Consider the following 21,423-nt stretch of genomic DNA (forward strand, 5'->3'; position numbering starts at 1 on the left):
TCTTGCCGCAATCAAAGATAAACTGTAAGAAGAAAGAAACGAGTGACATAATAATGTTGATATCAAATTTCACAAGAAGTGGAACACAGATGAAAACATTTGAAGAACTCCTATGTTCTTCCTCTTTAATGGGTGGGCTTCAAAAAGCATCACTTTCTTTCGCAGCGGTCAACATTTTCTTCTCCATTACAGCATTTGTTGGGAATTCTTTCATCCTTATTGCCCTTCACAAGGAATCTTCCCTTCATCCGCCGTCCAAACTCTTGTATCGTTGTCTGGCAACAACAGATCTCTTGGTTGGTCTCGTTAGCCAGCCTCTCGCTGCTTCTAGCTGGATGCTTATTACTCACGAACACTGGATTCCTTGTCGATACGCAATTACCGCCGCCGTTATCATAAGCCACGTATTATGTGGAGTGTCTTTGTTGACAATGACGGCCATAAGCGTGGACAGACTTCTCGCCTTGTCATTGGGGCTGAGATACAGACATATTGTTACTTTGAAGCGCACATATACCGTCGTCGTTACCTTTTGGGTTCTATCCAGTGTCGCTGCTTTATGTTACATTTTAGATTACCGTATAACCCCTTGGTATTTTATTATAGTTATACCATTATGTTACGTTATCTCAATTGTGTCGTACACAAAAATTTTTTGCGCTCTAGGTCATCATCATACACAAATACAAGATCATGTTCAACAACAGCCGAGCCAACCAAATGCAGTGAATACCGCGCAATACAAAAAGGCGGTGTACAATGCACTTTGGGTTCAGTTGGCATTAATCGTTTGCTATTTCCCGTATCATTATGGTTTAGTGGAAATTGCGATTAGACAAAGCAAAACTTATTCATCGCACCAAGTCATCATAGGAGGTGTAGCATCTACAGTAATTTACTTTAACTCAACGTTAAATCCGTTTCTGTACTGCTGGAAAATAAGTGAAGTGAGACAAGCAGTAAAGCAAACGATCAGACAAGCATTTAGCTGTCCATAAAGTAAGATCTACCCCGAATTATGCTCGTATTAATACATTCTAAGAATAGTTATTCAGTCACGATCATTACTTTAGAACTCTATTCAGATACGTGAATGGATAGGATAAAAATAAGCAGAAAAATAAAGTTGTTGCCCAAGGTTTGTACGAAGTCTGCTTTTTCGCACGTAGAAAACTGAAGGAAAGGAAATGGAAAACCAACTTTATTACACTCTATCATGAATACAACAAGTCTTAATCGAAGGAAAGATATGCATGCACCGCAGGGTTGAACTTTAAATTTTGAGTTTGTCGAGGCAAATGTACAGAGTTGATAGTAACACTAAATCATTACCTTATTAGCGAAAGTTTTCTGAGTTAAGATAGATCGTTTTAAGCTGATAGCAAAGATTCACTTGTCCTCGCCTCTTATAGCTAATTACTACCAACGAAGAAATTGTGAGTTGTGAGATTTTATAAAGGACACGTTGGTTAAAGCGTGTTTTTTTTTTTCCGGTTCGATGGAAATCATGGAGAAAAAAAATGCAAGGAAGATCCTAGAATAGGAATGAAAAAAGAGCATTGAATTGACAAACTCATTTTGCCTATTTTTAAAATTCGATAACGGTAATTACGGGTTTTGAATTTTTTCTAACAATTTAACCCGAGTGAGGTTTTTGCTTTGTCTTATTGCAAAACAAAAATGTTGCAGATGTCTTTCTACGTTTTCCTCAAAATGCAAATGTAAACCTAAATTTAAACTTTTATTTTGATTTTTTTATTTTGTATTGTATATTTCTATTTATTTACCTATTTTTCTTATGTATCTGTAGATTGCCACTATTTCAACTTTCTCCTCAAACGATTTACGTCTTGGCTTGATCTTTTGTATTTTTAGTTTTCCAGGGTGGAAATGCCTCAAGACCTGTAAAGATCTCACCAACAAAATAATAGTTTTATTGCATGATAGAGAGGAAAGGGTTTTTATCAGCGCTATAAAATAGACATTTTACAGATGTCTCTTTGCTTGCCACTTAGAGGAATATCATACCTAAGGCAAATAATGTCGGAAAATTTAAAAGGCAATTCTTTTTTGTTTGTTCCGAACTTACGCGACATACATAGTTTGCCCACGCATTGTAAACAATAAAAGCCGCTGAGGAAGTCTTTTTAAGATAACGATAGGAAAGAAGGGTTTAAGTGACAGTGAAAAGGAACAGTCATTTAAAATGTGTTCCGGCTAAATTCAATGTTAAGTGCTTTTCGAGTTCACTGAAAAAGGCCTAAAGAAATACTAGACTTCTAGGGGTCTTCGTGTTCAGTTATTTATTTCTTCTTGTGTATTGTTAGCAGAAAGGGAAGAATTGCAAACAATTGCCAGTTTTTAAAACAATCGTTTCCCCTCTTTGTTCATCTGATTGAGAAACGATACACCAGCTAAATCCACTGAGAACATTTTTTGACACTTCCACGACACGATTAACAGCTGTACAAATATTTTTGGAAGAGTAAATGCTGCTGAGAGTTCGGTAAGTCAATCTTTTTAAAAGGGTAAAGCTTAGTAGGTGCCAATAGGACAAACATTTCTTACTGCAATTTGCCGGGAAAGCCGACCACTGTTCATTGGACTGCGCTGCAAAAAAGACGACAACAAATATATCACCAAATGGAATGCAGCAAACATTGTAGAACTGGTCTGTTCCCCATATTCGCTCCGTGGATTACAACAACAATCAATATATTTGTCAGCAGTCAACATTTTCCTCTCCATCAGAGCATTTCTTGAGAATTCTCCTACTCTTGTTGCCCTTGATAAGGAATCCTCCCTCCATCCGCCGTCCAAACTCATGTTAAGTTGTCTGGAAACAACTGATCTGTTGGTTGGTCTTGTTAGTGCCGTAAATGGTGTTTTGGAGAAATTAATTTCAGTGTCATTCAAGGACATTTTGGAATACAAAGGTAGAATAATTTCAAATTAGTAATAATTTTAAGTGATTCTCTATCCGTGTTAAAGAATCATCTGTTACTACGAACTGAAATTGATAGTGATGATTTAAGCCTCTTATCCTCTGGAGCTCCCTGTGGTAAAATTGCTATATCTTTTGACTGAATAGGTAGTTTGCATTTGCATTTTCAATAGATAAACCCTACTGCGAAATCAGCGAAATTTTCTGTGCAAATGTTATCACAGACAGTGAGCCAGTTAAAGTCATCGTGGCTAGGTTGGTGATGTCATGAAAAATATATCTCTCATTACTTACAGTTACAAATACCGTGCATAAAAACGAAATTCATCTGAAAAGGGCAAAATACATTCTGATAAACTTCCTGTTTTTATCTGTGTAACAGGCAATTAATTTGCCGAGAGAAATATTGATTTTTTGGCCTTTAGGGTGATTCTACCCTTTTCAAAAACAGAAAAGGACATTTCAGACGGCCAACGGTCTTTAATTTGAAATCACTAATTATTTTATAAGAATAAAATAAAGACCAACAGGTTAGAAAAATCAAGGGAACTTAGCTAAGTATAGCCAGAACAAAAGGCTACAGAATTGCTTATCACTGAGAAATTGGGTCCTTTCATGGCTAATGATAATTGCAAGGAACAGCTGCTACAAAATTCGAGATGAGATGATGTTTTTTTTCCGCAAAATATAGAGTTTGAGCTCGATTTTCAAAACAGAAAACTTTATTAAGCATGTCAGGTCGTGTGAATCCTCTTACAAAATTAAGGTTTAAGTGATAACCACCGGGCGGGAGCTTTCTAAACGAAAGATCTCTCGTTGCAGTTATAGATAAATTGCAGGGAAAAGGAAGCAACCGTTTACCAAACTGCAGAAAGGTGACGACATAAACTGATCTAACAGGCGGTGGAATAGAGACGGTCTGAGGTTGGATTCCTCTCGGGGACTCAGAATTTTTTTCTATGTCCCACGCTCTTGACAAGACGAAAAACATCGCTCTCTATTTCTTTACCGAGCTCAAAATCTACCATCTCTCTTATTCTGTTTACAAATTACAGGTAACCTATAAGAAAAAAATTGCAACTTTTGCAGACTGATGGCGGCGACAAAGTCCACGGGGGATGGAACGCAGATGACAACATTAGAAGATCTTGTATGCTCCTCTTCTTTGGCGGGCGAATTGCAACAATACTCTTTACTTCTGTCAGCAGTCAACATTTTCTTTTCCCTGACAGCATTTCTTGGGAATTCACTGGTCTTCGTTGCACTTCATAAGATATCTTCCATTCATCCGCCATCCAAACTCTTGTATCGTTGTCTGGTAACAACTGATCTGTTGGTTGGTCTGGTAGGCCAGCCTCTCGTTGCCACTTTTTGGATGTCGGTTGTTCGTGAACAGTGGAGACTTTGTCGATTCGCATGGGAAGCAGCCTTCGTTTCAGGGTATGGATTATCTTTAATGTCTTTGTTGACAATGGCAGCCATGAGCGTGGACAGACTTCTCGCCCTGTTGTTGGGGCTGAGATACAAACAAACTGTAACTTTAAAGCGCACATATGTCATTGTCGTTACTCTTTGGATCATAACCGGTGTCGCTACTCTATGCCGCATGTTAGTGTTTCATATAGCGCAGTGGTTTGGTCGCATTATCATCTCATCATGCCTATTAATCTCGATTGCTTCCTATGCTATGATTTTCCTCGCTCTTCGCCGTCATCAGGCTCAAATACAAGATCATGTTCAACAACAGCCGGGCCAACCAAATGCACTGAACATGGCGCAATACAGAAAGGCAGTGTACAGTGCACTGTTGGTGCAGTTAGTATTACTTGCTTGTTATGTACCAGTTAGTGTAGTAGGAATTGTGATGGGTCCTAGAGAAGCAAATTTATCACATTTAGTCTTCGCCCTGGGAATATCAAGCACCTTAGTTAACTTTAACTCGACGTTAAACCCGTTCCTATACTGCTGGAAGATTAGTGAAGTGAGACAAGTAGTGAGGCAGACAATAAGACAAGCAGTTTGCTGTCAATGGACTTAGATCCCTCATGAGTGGCAATCGTGGTATAACTTGCAAAACTGATTTACAAAGTCACGGTTATTGTTAGAGAATCAATTAAATCATTGCTGAAGCTGTTGTTGATATTCTTTACTCCCATATCATGAAAGAAAGTAAATCGAAACTCTGTAACCACACTCTCTAGCGGCACTTATCCTTACACTTTAACGACAACTTTTAGATTTTATTTCGTCGTCTTTTCTTAGTAATATTTCTTAGTAATATATCTTAGTAATATTTCTTAGTAATATTTCGTAGTAATATTTCTTAGTAATATTTCTCAGTAATATTTCATATGTTAGTATGAGGTAAAATTTTAAGGAGTAATTACAGAGAGCTGTTGGGTGTATTCCTCTTAACGGTAGAACAATATCAATTTTTTGTTTTTTTCTGAATAAATGCGCATGTCATTGACACCCTGTAAATAAATATTGTATGTTTAACGCCACAACATGAATACACATTTAATCTATTTCCCAGATATACGAATATTTAGATGTAAAAAGTGAAGATGTGATTCAACTGAAAATAAATCATAGATACAAATATCTAAGTACAAATATAACAACAACAACAATAACGACAAGGAACATGAAATAGAAACAAAATTACAATTTGTGGCGTAACCAGGTCCGGTAGTAAAACTCTGGAACAAAAGCAACACGGCGCTAGTAAAAACTAACGAACGACTGACTTTGTTGAAATCAACTGGCAATAAGAATTATCTAACGAAAACAACGCTTATGCTGGCGAGAAATAAATCGCTATCGGCGTTACGTAATTCATACACAACCTCACTAAAATAGAAACAGAACATCACAATAGTGGTTCAAGTGAAAGAACAACAATTTAAAATAATTTCGCAGTAACTTGACAGCAAATGCAAATTCTATAGTTGCCACACGCCCTCTTGCCGCGCGGGTCGGTTACAAGGCCTTTTATGAAATCGAATTTGTTTTTTTATTAGAAAATGTCCATAAAGCTTGTAAATTTGAGATGTTAATAATTTACTTGTGAACCATTCGAAAGTGTGTTTGAAGAAGAACATTGACGATAGAGATCTATCAGAAGCTCTCGTTTTTCCAAAATTGAACGTAACACTCCATCCTCTTCGCGTAGCTGTAAATGAATTTTTACTTGACAAGACAAAGTTTCAAAAAGTCTTTCAAATATGTTATGAAATGATAATACTACCATAGGTGTCTATACTTTTGAATCTTGATGCTAATCTGTATAAGTTATCACATGATTTCTAGTGCAATTTGGAATAAATAGGCACGAGTAAATTTTTTTAAAGACTAACAAAGCAATTTGTGGTCTTTGGAAAAAATTAATAAGTGCTTGTTTATTCCAAATTGCACGAGAAAAATTATGTGATTACGTGTTAATAATATACATGGAAAATACGAGATGACATACGACAGGTGCAAAAATAATTTATTCAAATCGTGCGTTCGGTCAAAACAACCGTGCACAATCAAAACAATAATATGGAATGATATCTTCACTCTTTAAGGCGCAAAAAAGTTCAAGGAATTGTTCAGTCTGTGTCCGAATCACTTTCAATACAATGGAATCGTCGTTTCTGAGGTTTAATCATGTTTATTTTTAATTTCGGTGTTGGATCGCTTGAGCAAAGTGTTAAGCTGGGTCGGTTCGTAATTTTTGATTTCCTTGGAAATTCCCTTCTCTAAACACCACTTTTTCCAAACCGACAACCAAAAAGCAGTGCTTTTAACGGTGTTTTCGTTGTTTGAGCTGTTTTTCAGCAGTGGTGGCGAAAGAAAACCAACTTAAAACGCCGGCCATTGTTTCGCTCGCAAATTTTCAAATATTCAAATTTTGTTCCGACATTCAAGGCTCACATTCGATTAGCTATCTGTGGGTTTCTTCGATTATTGACCAATCAGAATGTCTGATTTAGTACTTTAGTAATCAATCAGAACTGAGTAATTTTTCCATGTATATTATTAATTCCCAAATTGAACTTTACCAATTAGCATAGTTTTGGCGCACAATAGACTCCCGAATGAAATGTCACAAAACATGTTTGGTTGGTCTTGTTCCCTGCCTCTCTATGCAACCACTCATTGGATGTCCTTTGTTCACGAACACTGCAGCCTTTGTCGATAAAGGCAGCGGACGCAGTCTATATGACAAGCTATGCATTATGTGGAGTGTCTTTGATGACGATGGCCATAAGCGTGGACAGACCTCTCGCCCTGTTATTGGGCGGAGATGCAAACAAATTGTAACTTTGAAGTGATCGTATATCATTGTAGTTACTATTTGGGCTTTATTCAGTGTCGCTGCTTTATATTATTTCATACATACATAAATACATACATAGTTTAATCGCTCTTCCCCACTGAGCTTTTCAAAGTCAATGCTACATCACAAAATTTAAAAAAAAAAGTAATACCTGACCTCACAAGTTCAAGGGAAAAACAATATTTACTTTTCTTTGACATGAAAGACATATACTGATGCAATGTAAATAAAAAAGGCTGGTAGAGAAGTTTTATTTGAAAATTATCAAAGAAGCCACTAAGGTCTCAGTGATCATCGCCCAGCGAATGTTGTTCAGACAAAATATTTCTTGCTGCAATCAAAGATAAACTATAAGAAAAAAGAAACAAGTGACAGAATAACGTTGATATCAAATTTCACAAGAAGTGGAACACAGATGAAAACATTTGAAGAACTGATATGTTCCCCCTCTTTAGTGGGTGGGCTTCAACAAGAATCACTTTCTTTTGCAGCACTCAACATTCTCCTCGCCATCACAGCATTTGTTGGGAATTCACTCATCCTTATTGCACTTCACAAGGACTCTTCCCTCCATCCGCCGTCCAAACTCTTGTATCGTTGTCTGGCAACAACTGATCTGTTGGTTGGTCTCCTTAGCCAGCCTCTCGCTGCTTCCAGCTGGATTTTTATTGCTCACGAACACTGGATTCCTTGTCGATGCGCAATTACCGCTACCTATATCATAAGCTACGCACTATGTGGAGTGTCTTTGTTGACAATGGCGGCCATAAGCGTGGACAGACTTCTCGCCCTGTTATTGGGGCTGAAATACAGACAAATTGTCACTTTGAAGCGCACATATATCATTGTAGTTACCTTTTGGGTTCTATCCAGTGTCGCTGCTTTATGTTACATGTTTGATTACCGTATATTCATTTGGTATGGTATTACAGTTATACCATTATGTCACGTTATCTCAATTGTGTCGTACACAAAAATTTTTTGCGTTCTTGGTCATCATCATACACAAATACAAGATCATGTTCAACAACAGTCGAGCCAGTCATATGCAGTGAATACCACACAATACAAAAAGGCAGTGTACAATGCACTGTGGGTTCAGTTGGCATTAGTTGCTTGTTATTTGCCGTATGGTTTAGTGCAAATTGTGATCAGACAAAGCAAAACTTATTCATCACACCTAGTCATCATGAGGGGTGCAGCAAACATATTAGCTTTCTTTAACTCAACGTTAAATCCGTTCCTTTACTGCTGGAAAATCAGTGAAGTGAGACGAGCAGTAAAGCAAACGATCAGACAAGCATTTAGCTTTCCATAAAGTGAGATCTTCCCCAAATTATGCTCGTATTAATACATTCCAAGCATAATCATTCAGTCATGATTATTACTTTAGAACTACACTCAGATATGTGAATGGATAGACAAAAATAGGAAGCACAATAAAATTGTTGCCCAAGGCTTCTTTGAAGTCTGCTTTTTCGCACGCAGAGAACTGAAGGAAAGGAAATGGAAAACCCAACCTTATCATACTCTATCATGAATACAACATGTCTCAATCGAAGGAAAAATCTGCATGCACCGCAGGGTTGATCTTTCAGTTTTGAGATGCCGAGGCAAATGCACAAAGTTGATGGTAACACTTAATCATAACCTTATCAGCGAAAGTTTTTTCTGAGTTAGGATGGATCGTTTCTAGATGATAGTAAAGATTTACTAGTCCTTGCCTCTTACTGCTAATTACTACCAACGAAGAAATTGTGGATGTGAGATTTTATAAAGGAAACGCTGGTTAAAGCGTGTTTTTTTTCTGGTTCGATGTAAATGATGGAGAAAAAATAATAGGAAGTTTCTAGAATAGGAATGAAATAAGAGTATTGATCTGTAAAACTAATTTTGCCTATCTTAAAAAATTCGATCACGGTATTTACGGGTTTTAAATTTTTTTCTAACAATATACCCCGAGTGAGGTTTTGCTCGGTCATACTGGAAAATAAAAATGTTGCAGATGTCTTTCAACGTTTTCCTCTTAATGCAAATGCAAACCTAAATTCAAATTTTTCTTTTTTATTTTTTATTGTATATTTTTAATATACATTATACATACATTGCCGAAGCAAATGTACAGAGTTGATAGCAACACTCAAGCATTACCTTATCAGCGAAAGTTTCTCTGAGTTCACTTCGTTTCCATCTGAGATGGATCGTTTCTAGCTGATAGTAAAGAATTACTTGTCCTTGCCTCTTATTGTCAATTAGTACCAACGAAGAAATTGTGAGATGTGAGATTTTATAAAGGACACGCTGGTTTAAAGCGTGTTTTATCATTACCTGTCATTTTTTTTTTTTTTCATAGGAGTATTGATTTGAGAAAACTCATTTTTACTTCAAATTCGATCACGGAATCTACGGGTTTTAAATTTTTTTCTAACAATATACCCCGAGTGAGGTTTTGCTCGGTCATACTGGAAAATAAAAATGTTGCAGATGTCTTTCAACGTTTTCCTCTTAATGCAAATGCAAACCTAAATTCAAATTTTTCTTTTTTATTTTTTTATTGTATATTTTTAATTATTTACTTTTTTTTTTCGTGTATTTATAGATTGCCACTATTTTAACCTTCTCCTCAAACGATTTACGTCTTGGCTTGACTTTTTTCATTTTCAGTTTTCCAAGGGTGGAAAAGCCTCAAGACCTATAAATATTTAAGAGGAAATGGGTTTTAGCAGCGCTATAAAATAAGCATTTTGTATATGTCTCTTTGCTTGTCACTTACAACAAAATCGTACCTAAGGCAAATAATGTCGAAAAATTTGAAGACACATCTTTTTGTTTGTTCCGAATTTACGCGACATACATGTAGTTTGCCCACGCATTGTAAACAGTTAACGCCACAGAGGAAGTGTTTTTGAGAGAAGAATAGGATAGAGGGGTTTCAGTGATAGTAGCAGAAACAGCCATTCAAAATATGTTCCGGCTAAAGTGAAGGTTAAGTGGCTTTCGGTGTCACTGGGAAAGGCCAAAAGAAATGTCAGCCTTCTAAGGGTCTTCGTCTTCAGAGTTAATCATTTCTTCTTGTGTATTTTTGGAAAGGGAAGAATTGCAAACAATTGCCAGTTTTTGAAAGAATCATTTCCTTTTCTGGTTCGTTTTGAGAAACGATACACCAGCTAGATCCACTGAGAACATTTTTTAACACTTTAACGACCATGAACCAATGATCGCGACCATGAACCATGATCATGATCATTAACGACCATGAACCATGATCGCTAAAAAAATTGTCATATTGCTTAAAGTGAGGGATTTCGTGGCTGCATTTTTAATTTAATTTTTGGAAAGGGAAGAATTGCAAACAATTGCCAGTTTTTGAAAGAATCATTTCCTTTTCTGGTTCGTTTTGAGAAACGATACACCAGCTAGATCCACTGAGAACATTTTTTAACACTTTAACGACACGATTAACAGCTGTATAAACATTGTTGGAATAGTAAATGCTACTGAGAGTTCGTTATGTCAATCTTTTTAGGTAAGTAAAGCTTAGCAAGCTTAGCTGATAAGACAAACATGTCTAGCTCAATTAAAGCCGGGAAAAGTAGACCACTTTGATTAGACTGCGTTGCAAAATGAAGACGAAAACAAATATAACACGAAGGGGAACGTAACAAACATTTGAAGAAATTGTCTGTTCCCAATATTTATTCGATGGATTACAACAGCAATCAATATATTTGTGAGCAGTCAAGATTCTCCTCTCCATCACCGCATTTCTTTTCCTTTTACCTAAAATTGTCTCCTTACTTAATAATGTGTATATAAGGCACAGCCATGATCGCTAAAAAAATTGTCATATTGCTTAAAGTGAGGGATTTCGTGGCTGCATTTTTAAGGAGTAAACGCTAATGACAAGGATGATTTAAATCACCAAAGCAGGGCAACATCACGTACATCTCAGAAGAAAACTTGACATGTCTTGTGACCGAGCAGGCAGTTCGTAAGAGCGTTATAAATAAGAGAACGCTTCTGAGGAAGATTTTTAAGTAGATGTTGCTTAGAGGGTGGATTACTCTTGGTCGGGCAGGTATTGTGGAAAAAATAAAAAATCTCTCGTGAATAAAGTCAAATTAGCCTACAGGAAACGAACCTTTTTCATTCAACTGCCTGATGATGTAGAATATTTTGTAGCGTTAATAGCGTCTCTCATCCAAAAGAAATGCGATTTTCTTCCCTTAAGTTTCATACATGATAAAAACCCTTTCAGAAAATGGTAGGTATTAATTTTTTTTTTGGTACCCGATCATTTGCCTGAGTAATTTGTTTTTTCAAGGAGTAGAAAAAAAGACACGTTAAAATGTTTTCGCAAAGAAACGAATTATATGCATTTCCTTTACATTCTACCCCTCTGACACAGTGCGCTTACTGAGAAGCCTGGGAAAGAGTTTCTTCATCCAATACTGAAATGATGATAGCAATAGCAGAAATGTCTACGTGTGTCCTTCATTCTAATTCAGCCTAAGATATCTTCAGTAGTTAGATTGAACAAATAAGCTTAGCAAACACGTGACCTTTAGTCAAGTAAAAAAGCCTCCTGTTTTTTCTGTGTAAAAGGAGATGATTTGCTGATGTGCTAACAAGGAAGTCATTTCATGTGAATGTTAACACGAAAGAAAGTTGTTTGCCAATCATTTACTGCCGGGGCATAAGTGAAACGACACAAGCAATAAAACAAACAATCAGCTAAGCACTTGAAGGACACACGTAGATCATACTTAGGACACACTTAGATCCCTCTTGTGTGGCAATCGTGGTATAACTTTCAAAACTGACTTACGGTTGAGTCACAGTTGTTATTATTAGAGAATCGATTAAATCATTGCTGAAGCACATTCTCTTCGCTTAGCTGTAGATCAATTTTACCTGAGAAGACAAAGTTTCTAATAGTCTTTCATATATTTTTGTGAAATGATGGCTCGTCCCCACAGGGCTTTTCAGAGTCAATGTAATGTTTCATTACAAAATTAAAAAAAAGAAAAGTAATACCTGATCACAAGTTCAAGGAAAAATCAACATTAACTTTTCTTTGACATAAAAGATTATATCCTGGTGAAGTTTAATTAAGACAGGCCGGTAGAGAAGTTTTATTTGAAAATTATCAAAGAAGTCATTAAAGTCTCAGTGATCGTCGCTCCGCGAATGTTGCTCAGACAAAATATTTCTTTCTGAAATCAAAGATAAACTACAAGAAAAAAGAAACAACTGACAGAATAATGTCGACAACAAATTTTAGTACAGGTGGAACACAGACGATAACATTTCAAGAACTGTTATGTTCTCACTCTTTGGTGGGTGGGCTTCAACAAGAATCACTTTCTTTCGCAGCACTCAACATTCTCCTCTCCATCACAGCATTTGTTGGCAATTCTCTCATCCTTGTTGCCCTTCACAAGGAATCTTCCCTTCATCCGCCGTCCAAACTCTTGTATCGTTGTCTGGCAACAACTGATCTGTTGGTTGGTCTTGTAAGCCAGCCCCTCTCTGCTTCAAGCTGGATGCTTAGTGCTCACGAACACTGGATTCCTTGTCGATACGCAAGTACCGCGACCTTTATCACAAGCCACGTATTATGTGGGGTGTCTTTGTTGACAATGACGGCCATAAGCGTGGACAGACTTCTTGCCCTGTTATTGGGGCTGAGATACAGACAAATTGTAACTTTGAAACGCACATATATCGTTGTCGTTACCTTCTGGGTTCAATCCAGTGTGGCTGCTTTATGTTACGCGTTAGATTACCGTATAGCCAATTGGTATGGCCTTACAGTTGTACCATTATGCTACGTTATCTCAATTGTGTCGTACACGAAAATCTTTTGCGCTCTAAGTCATCATCATGCACAAATACAAGATCATGTTCACCCAAATGCAATGAATACCACACAATACAAAAAGGCAGTGTACAATGCATTGTGGGTTCAGTTGGCATTAGTTGTTTGTTATTTGCCGTATGGTTTCGTGGAATTTATGATCAGACAAAGCAAAACTTATTCATCGCACCTAGTCATCATAGGGGGTGTGGCAGGCACATCAACTTTATTTAACTCAACGTTAAATCCGTTTCTGTACTGCTGGAAAATAAGTGAAGTGAGACAAGCAGTAAAGCAAACGATCAGAGAAGCATTTAGCTGTCAATAAGAATAGTTATTCAGTCACGATTATTACTTTTTTCAGATATGTGAATAGATGAGAGATAAACAGGACAGTAAATTGTTGCCCAAGGCTTTTACGAAGTCTGCTTTTTCGCACGAAGACGACTGAAGGGAAGGAAATGGAAAAACCAACCCAATCACATTCTATCATGAATACAACAAGTCTTAATTCAATGAAAGATATACATGCACCGCAGGGTTCCACTTCAGATTTTGAGTCTGCCGAAGCAAATGCACAGAGTTGATAGCAACACTCAAGCATTACCTTATCAGCGAAAGTTTCTCTGAGTTAACTTCGTTTCCATCTGAGATGGATCGTTTCTAGCTGATAGTAAAGAATTACTTGTCCTTCCCTCTTATTGCTAATTTGTACCAACGAAGAAATTGTGAGATGTGAGATTTTATAAAGGACACGCTGGTTTAAAGCGTGTTTTTTCATTACCTGTCATTTTTTTTTCATAGGAGTATTGATTTGAGAAAACTCATTTTTCCTTCAAAATTCGATCACGGTATCTACGGTTTTTGAATTTCTTTCTAACAATTTACCCCGAGTGAGGTTTTGCTTAGTCATATTGCAAAATAATCTTGCAGATTTCTTTCAACGTTTTCCTTTAAATGCAAATGCAGACCTAAATTTAAGTTTTTTTATTATTATTATTTTGTATTGTATAATTCTATTTATTTACCTCTTTTTCTTATGTATTTATAGATTGCCACTATTTCAACTTTCTCCTCAAATGATTAACGTCTTCGCTTGATCTTTTTATTTTCAGTTTTCTAAGGGTAGAATGCCTCAAGACCTATAAAGATCTCACAAAAAAAACAAACCTTTTATTTTATGATAGAGAAGAAAGGATATTTTTAGCAGCGCTTTGAAATAAGCATTTTGCAGATGTCTCTTTGCTTGGCACTTGCATACAAAATCATATAAATAATGTTGAAAAATTCAAAGACACGTCTTTTTGCTTGTTCCGAATTTACGCGATATACATGTAGTTTGCCCACGCATTGTAAATGGTAAACGCCACTTAGGAAGTGTTTTTGAAATAAGAATAGGAAGGATGGATTTCAGTGACGGTAGCAGAAACAGCCATTCAAAATATGTTCCGGCCAAAGTGAACGTTAAGTGGCTTTCGGTGTCACTGGAAAAGGCCAAAAGAAATGTTAGCCTTCTAGGGGTCTTCGTCTCCAGAGTTATTAATTTCTTCTTGTGTATTGTAGGTAGAAAGGGAAGAATTGCTCGTATTAATACATTCTAAGCATAGTTATTCAGTCACGATTATTACTTTATTCAGATATGTGAATAGATGAGATAAGAATAGGAAGGATGGATTTCAGTGACAGTAGCAGAAACAGCCATTCAAAATATTTTCCGGCCAAAGTGAACGTTAAGTGGCTTTCGGTGTCACTGGAAAAGGCCAAAAGAAATGTTAGCCTTCTAGGGGTCTTCGTCTTCAGAGTTATTAATTTCTTCTTGTGTATTGTTGGTAGAAAGGGAAGAATTGTAAACACCTGCCACTTTTTAAAACAATCGTTTTCCCTTTTGGTTTGTCTGATTGAGAAACGATACATCAGCTAAATCCACTAAGAATATTTTTTGACACTTCCACGACATGATTAACAGTTGTACAAACATTGTTGGAATAGTAAATGCTACTGAGAGATCGTTATGTCAATCTTTTTAGGTAAGTAAAGCTTAGCAGGTGCTGATAAGACAGACATTTCTTGCTGCAATTAAAGCCGGGAAAAGTGGACCACTGTTCATTAGACTGCGTTGCAAAATGAAGACGAAAACAAATAGAACACGAGGTGGAACGCAGCAAACATTTGAAGAAATGGTCTTTTCCCAATATTTGTTCAGTGGATTACAACCACAATCAATATATTTGTAAGCAGTCAACATTCTCCTCTCCATCACGGCATTTCTTTTTCTTTTTACTTGCAAATTGTCTCCTTACTTAATAAAGTGTATCTAAGGAACAGCCATGATCGCTAAAAAAAATTGTCATATTTGTCCCCTAAAAGGGATTTCGTGGCTGCATTTTTTAAAGAGTAAACGCTAATGACAAGGATGATTTAATTCACTGAAGCAGGGCAACATCACGTACATCTCAGAAGAAAACTTGACATAACTTGTCACAGAGCAGGAAATTTGTTAGAGCGTTATAAAATAAAAGGAGATGTTTTGATGATATGCTACCAAGGAAGTCATTTCATGTGAATGTTAACACGAGAGAAAGTTGTTTCCCAATCGTTTACTGCCGGGAGATAAGTGAAACGACACAAGCAATAAAACAAGCAATCAGCTAAGCACTTTGCTGTCCATGAATTAGAATGAAGGACATACGTAGATCATACTTAGGAAATACATAGATCCCTCTTGTGTGGCAATCGTGGCATAACTTTCAAAACTGACTTACGGTTGAGTCACGGTTATTATTAGATAATCAATTAAATCATTTCTGAAGCCTTTGTTGATATTCTTTACTTCCATATCATGAAAGAAAGTAAATCGAAACTCTGTAACCACACTCTGTAGCGGCAATTATCCTTACACTTTTACGACAACACATAATCGAAACGATTTTACTTTATTGTCTTGTCTTCCTTATTAATATCTAAGTATGGGATAAAATTTCAAGGAGTTAAGACAGAGAACTGTTGGGTGGATCTGTTTCTTGATTGTAAGATAATATTAAATTTTTCTGAAAAAGTGCGTAGTTCATTAATTACGCCCTATTGCCGTGCGAGTCGGTTACAAGGCCTGCTGTACAAACTAATTTGCTTTGTTATTAGAAAGTGTCCATAATGCTCATGAATTTAGGAGAAGTTTGTACTACTTGTAAACGATTCGAAAGTCTGTGTAAAGAAGAAAATTGACAAAAGAAATCTATCAAAACCTCTCGTTCTTCCAAAATTGAAAGTGACACCCCATCCTCTTCGCTTAGCTGTAGGTGAATTTCACCTAAGAAGACAAAGTTTCTAATAGTCTTTCAAATATGTTGTGAAATGATGGCTCGTCTCCACGGGGCTATTCAGAGTCTAATGTACAAGATTTAAAAAAAAGAGTAATACCTGTTCACCACACAAGTACACTGAGGAAAAAAAACATTTACTTTTCTTTGACATAAAAGATATATCCTGATGCAATTTAAGTAAGAAAGGCTGGTAGAGAGGTTTTATTTTTATTTTTCAAAAATTATCAAAGAAGCCATTAAAGTCTCAGTGATCGTCGCGCGGCGAATGTTGTCCAGACAAAACATTTCTTGCTGCAATCAAAGATAAACTGTAAGAAAAAGGAAACAAGTAACAAAATAATGTCGACAACAAATTTCAGTACATGTGGAACACAGACGAAAACATTTGAAGAACTCCTATGTTCTCCCTCCTTGGTGAGTAGACTTCAACAAGAATCACTTTCTTTCGCAGCAATCAACATTCTCCTCTCCATCTCATCATTCTCCTCTTATCCTTGTTGCCCTTAACAAGGAATCTTCCCTTCATCCGCCGTCCAAACTCTTCTATCGTTGTCTGGCAACAACTGATCTGTTGGTTTCTCTCGTTTCTAGCTGATAGCAAACATTTTCTTGTCCTTGCCTCTTACTGCTAATTACTACCAACGAAGAAATTGTGAGATGTAAGATTTTATAAAGCACACGCTGGTTTAAAGCGTTTTTTTCAGTTATTACCTGTCATTTTCTTTGTTGTCACATCTAATTCTGGTTCGACGGAAATCATGGAGAAAAATGAAATAGGAGTATTGATTTGAAAAAACTTATTTTGCCTTCCAAATTCGATCACGGTATTTACGGTTTTGAGAGGAAAGGGTTTTTAGCAGCGCTATAAAATAAGCATTTTGTAGATGTCTCTTTGCTTGTCACTTACAGCAAAATCATACCTAAGGCAAATAAGGTCGAAAAATTTAAAGACACATTTTTTTGTTTGTTCCGAATTTACGCGACATACATGTAGTTTGCCCACGCATTGTAAACGGTAAACGCCAATGAGGAAGTCTTTTTGAGAGAAGAATAGGAAAGAAGGCTTTAATTAAGTGATAGTGAACAGGAAGAGGTATTCAAAATATGTTCCGGCTAAAGTGAACGTTAATTGACTTTCGATGTCACTGGAAAAGGCCAAAAGAAACGTCAGCCTTCCAGGGGTCTTCGTCTTCAGATTTACTCATTTCTTCTTGTGTATTGTAGGTAGAAAGGGAAGAATTGCAAACAATTGCCAGTTTTTAAAACAATCGTTTCCTCTTTTGGTTCGTATTGAGAAAACGATGCACCAGCTAAATCCACTGAGAACATTTTTTGACACTTCTATGACACAATTAAGAGCTCTACAATCATTGTTGGAATAGTAATTTCTGCTGGGAGTTCGTTATGTCAATCTTTTTAGGTAAGTAAAGCTTACCAAGTGCTAATAGGACAAACATGTCTTGCTGCAATTCAAACCGGGAAAAGTAGATCACTGTTGATTAGACTGCGTTGCAAAATGAAGACGAAAACAAATAGAACACGAGGTGGAACGCAGCAAACATTTGAAGAAGTGGTCTTTTCCCAATATTTGTTCAGTGGATTACAACCACAATCAATATATTTGTAAGCAGTCAACATTCTCCTCTCAATCACGGCATTTCTTTTTCTTTTTATTTGCAAATTGTCTCCTTACTTGATAATGTGTATCTAAGGAACTGCCATGATCGCTAAAAAAATTTGTCATATTTGTCACTTAAAAGGGATTTCGTGGCTGCATTTTTAAGGAGTAAACGCTAATGACAAGGATGATTTAATTCACCAAAGCCGGGAAACATCACGTACACCTCAGAAGAAAACTTGACATGTCTTGTCACAGAGCAGGCAGTTCGTAAGAGCGTTATAAAATTAGAGAATGCTTCTGAGAAATACTTTTAAGGAGATCTTGTTAAGAAGGTGAATTACTCTTGGCCGAGTAGGTATTGTGGAAACAATAGAAAATCTCTCGTAACATAAAATCAAATTAACCTGCAAGAAATGACCCTTTTTCATTGAACTGCCTGATGATGGAGAATATTTTGTAGCGTTAACAATGTCTCTTGTCAAAAAGAAATACAATTTTCTTCTCTAAAATTTCATACGTAGTAACTTTTTTAGAAAATGGTAAGTATCAATTCTTTTTTTAATATCCCATCATTTGCCTAAGAAATTTGTTTTTTCAAGGAGTAGAAAAAGAAACGATAAAATGTTTTCGCAAAGAAACGAATTTTATGTATTTTCTTTACATTCTACCCCTCTGAGATAGTGCTCTTACGAAGAAGCCTGGGAAAGAGTTTCTTCATCCAATACTGAAATGATGATAGAAATGGCACATATGTCTACGTATGTCCTTGATTCTTATTCAGCCTAAGATATCTTCAGTAGCTACATTAAACAAATGCGCTTAGCAAACACGTGACCTTTTGTCAAGTAAAAAATCCTCCCGTTTTTTCTGTGTAAAAGGAGATGTTTTGATGATGAGCTACCAAGGAAGTCATTTCATGTGAATGTTAACACGAAAGAAAGTCGTTTCCCAATCGTTTACTGCCGGGAGATAAGTGGAACGACACAAGCAATAAAACAAGCAATCAGCTAAGCACTTTGCTGTCCATGAACTAAAATGGAGGACACACGTAGATCATACTAAGGACATACGTAGATCCCTCTTGTGTGGCAATCGTGGCATAACTTTCAAAACTGACTTACGGTTGAGTCACGGTTATTATTATAGAATCAATTAAATCATTGCTGAGGCCGTTGTTGATATTCTTTACTTCCATATCATGAAAGAAAGTACATCGAAACTCTGTTACCACACTCTGTAGCGGCACTTATCCTTACACTTTTGCGACAACGCATAATCGAAACGACCTTATTTTATTCTTGTCTTTCATAGTAATATGTAAGTATGGGCTAAAACTTTAAGGAGTAATGACGGTTGAACCGTTGAAAGTATCTCTTTCTTGATGGTAGAATGGTAGAATAATATCAAGTCTTTGTTTTTCTAAAAAAATTACACAAATCATTAATTACGCCATATTGCCGTGTGACTCGGTCACAAGGCCTGCTGTACAAACGAGTTTGTTTTGTTATGAGAAAGTGTCCATAATGCTCATGAATTTAGGAGATGTTTATACTACTTGCAAACGATTCGAAAGTCTGTGTAAAGAAGAAAATTGACAAAAGACATCTATCAAAAGCTCTCTTTCTTCCAAAATTGGGAGTAACACCCCATCCACTTCGTTTAGCTGTAAATGAATTTTTACCTGAAAAGACAAAGTTTCTAATAGTCTTTCAAATATGTTGTGAAAAAATAATACTGTGTTGTGAAATGATGGCTCGTCTCCGCGGGCTTTTCAGAGTATAATTTTTTATTACAAAATTAAAAAAAAAAAGTAATACCTGATCACCTTCACGGCTTCAAGGAAAAAACATTTACTTTTCTTTGACATAAAAGATATATCCTGATGCAATGTAAATAAGACAGGCTTGTAGAGAGGTTTTATTTGAAATTATCAAAGGAGTTATTAAGGTCTCAGTGATTGGTGCTCTGCGAATGTTGTTCAGACAAAATATTTCTTGCTGCAATCAAAGATAAACTGTAAGAAAAAGGAAACAAGTGACAGAATAATGTCGACAACAAATTTTAGTACAGGTAGAACACAGACGAAAACATTTGAAGAACTCCTATGTTCTCCCTCTTTGGTGAGTAGACTTCAACAAGAATCACTTTCTTTCGCAGCACTCAACATTCTCCTCTCCATCACAGCGTTTGCTGGAAATTCTCTCATCCTTATTGCCCTTCACAAGGAATCTTCCCTTCATCCGCCGTCCAAACTCTTCTATCGTTGTCTGGCAACAACTGATCTGTTGGTTGGCCTCATTAGCCAGCCTCTCGCTGTTTCAAGCTGGATATTTAGTGCTCACGAACACTGGATTCCTTGTCGATACGCAAGTACCGCGACCTTAATCGTAAGCCACGTATTATGTGGAGTGTCTTTGTTGACAATGACCGCCATAAGCGTGGACAGACTTCTCGCCCTATTATTGGGGCTGAGATACAGACATATTGTAACTTTGAAGCGCAAATATATCGTTGTCGTTACCTTTTGGGTTCTATCCAGTGTCGCTGCTTTCTGTTACACGTTAGATCATCGTATAACCACTTGGTATGGTCGTACAGTTGTACCACTATGCTACGTTATCTCAATTGTGTCAATTTTTGCGCTCTAAGTCATCATCATGCACAAATACGAGATCGTGTTCAACAGCCGAGCCAACCAAATGCATTGAATACCACAAAATACAAAAAGGCAGTGTACAATGCACTGTGGGTTCAGTTGGCATTAGTTGTTTGTTATTTGCCGTATGGTTTAGTGCAAATTCTGATCAAACAAAGCAAAACTTATTCATGGCACCTAGTCATCATGAGGGGTGTAGCAGGCACATCAACTTTCTTAAACTCAACGTTAAATCCGTTTCTGTACTGCTGGAAAATAAGTGAAGTGAGACAAGCAGTAAAGCAAACGATCAGACAAGGATTTGGCTGTCCATAAAGTTAGATGCTACAATAATGCTCGTATTAATACATTCTAAGCATAGTTATTCAGTCACGATTATTATTTTATTCAGATAAGTTAATAGATGAGAGATAAATAGCACAGTAAATTGTTGCCCAACGCGTCTACAAAATCTGCTTTTTTGCACGAAGACGATTGAAGGAAAGGAAATGGAAAAAACCAACCTTATCACACTCTATCATGAATACAACAAGTCCTAATAGAAGGAAAGATATGCTTGCACCGCAGGATTCAACTTTAAATTTTGAGTTTGCCGAAGCACATGCACAGAGTTGATAGCAACACTTAAGCATTACCTTATCAGCGAAAGTTTCTCTCGTTTCTAGCTGATAACAAACATTTTCTTGTCCTTGCCT

General features: G+C 36.6%; 3 protein-coding genes and 1 pseudogene across 3 annotated transcripts; all 4 read left to right on the forward strand.

Annotated features, from left to right (window-relative positions):
• Nucleotides 1-53: 53 nt before the first annotated feature.
• Nucleotides 54-998, forward strand: LOC131772418 (melanocyte-stimulating hormone receptor-like). Its single transcript, XM_059088307.2, has one exon. The coding sequence runs from the start codon at nucleotides 54-56 to the stop codon at nucleotides 996-998; it is 945 nt and encodes a 314-aa protein (XP_058944290.2).
• Nucleotides 999-7,577: 6,579 nt separating this feature from the next.
• On the forward strand, nucleotides 7,578-8,682 carry LOC131772421 (melanocyte-stimulating hormone receptor-like). The gene has a single exon (XM_059088309.2). The coding sequence runs from the start codon at nucleotides 7,687-7,689 to the stop codon at nucleotides 8,587-8,589; it is 903 nt and encodes a 300-aa protein (XP_058944292.2). The 5' UTR covers nucleotides 7,578-7,686; the 3' UTR covers nucleotides 8,590-8,682.
• A 3,695-nt stretch (nucleotides 8,683-12,377) lies between these two features.
• LOC131772422 (melanocyte-stimulating hormone receptor-like) lies at nucleotides 12,378-13,459 on the forward strand. The gene has a single exon (XM_059088310.2). The coding sequence runs from the start codon at nucleotides 12,536-12,538 to the stop codon at nucleotides 13,457-13,459; it is 924 nt and encodes a 307-aa protein (XP_058944293.2). The 5' UTR covers nucleotides 12,378-12,535.
• A 6,658-nt stretch (nucleotides 13,460-20,117) lies between these two features.
• LOC131772423 (melanocyte-stimulating hormone receptor-like) lies at nucleotides 20,118-21,043 on the forward strand (annotated as a pseudogene).
• The last annotated feature ends 380 nt before the right edge of the window (nucleotides 21,044-21,423 follow it).

This window comes from Pocillopora verrucosa, chromosome 12 (genome assembly GCF_036669915.1).
Source record: "Pocillopora verrucosa isolate sample1 chromosome 12, ASM3666991v2, whole genome shotgun sequence".
Taxonomy (NCBI): domain Eukaryota; kingdom Metazoa; phylum Cnidaria; class Anthozoa; order Scleractinia; family Pocilloporidae; genus Pocillopora; species Pocillopora verrucosa.

Excerpts from the sequence above, each read along its gene's own strand:
- LOC131772418 (XM_059088307.2), top strand. The coding sequence starts at position 54 with ATGTTGATATCAAATTTCACAAGAAGTGGAACACAGATGAAAACATTT.
- LOC131772421 (XM_059088309.2), top strand. The coding sequence starts at position 7,687 with ATGAAAACATTTGAAGAACTGATATGTTCCCCCTCTTTAGTGGGTGGG.
- LOC131772422 (XM_059088310.2), top strand. The coding sequence starts at position 12,536 with ATGTCGACAACAAATTTTAGTACAGGTGGAACACAGACGATAACATTT.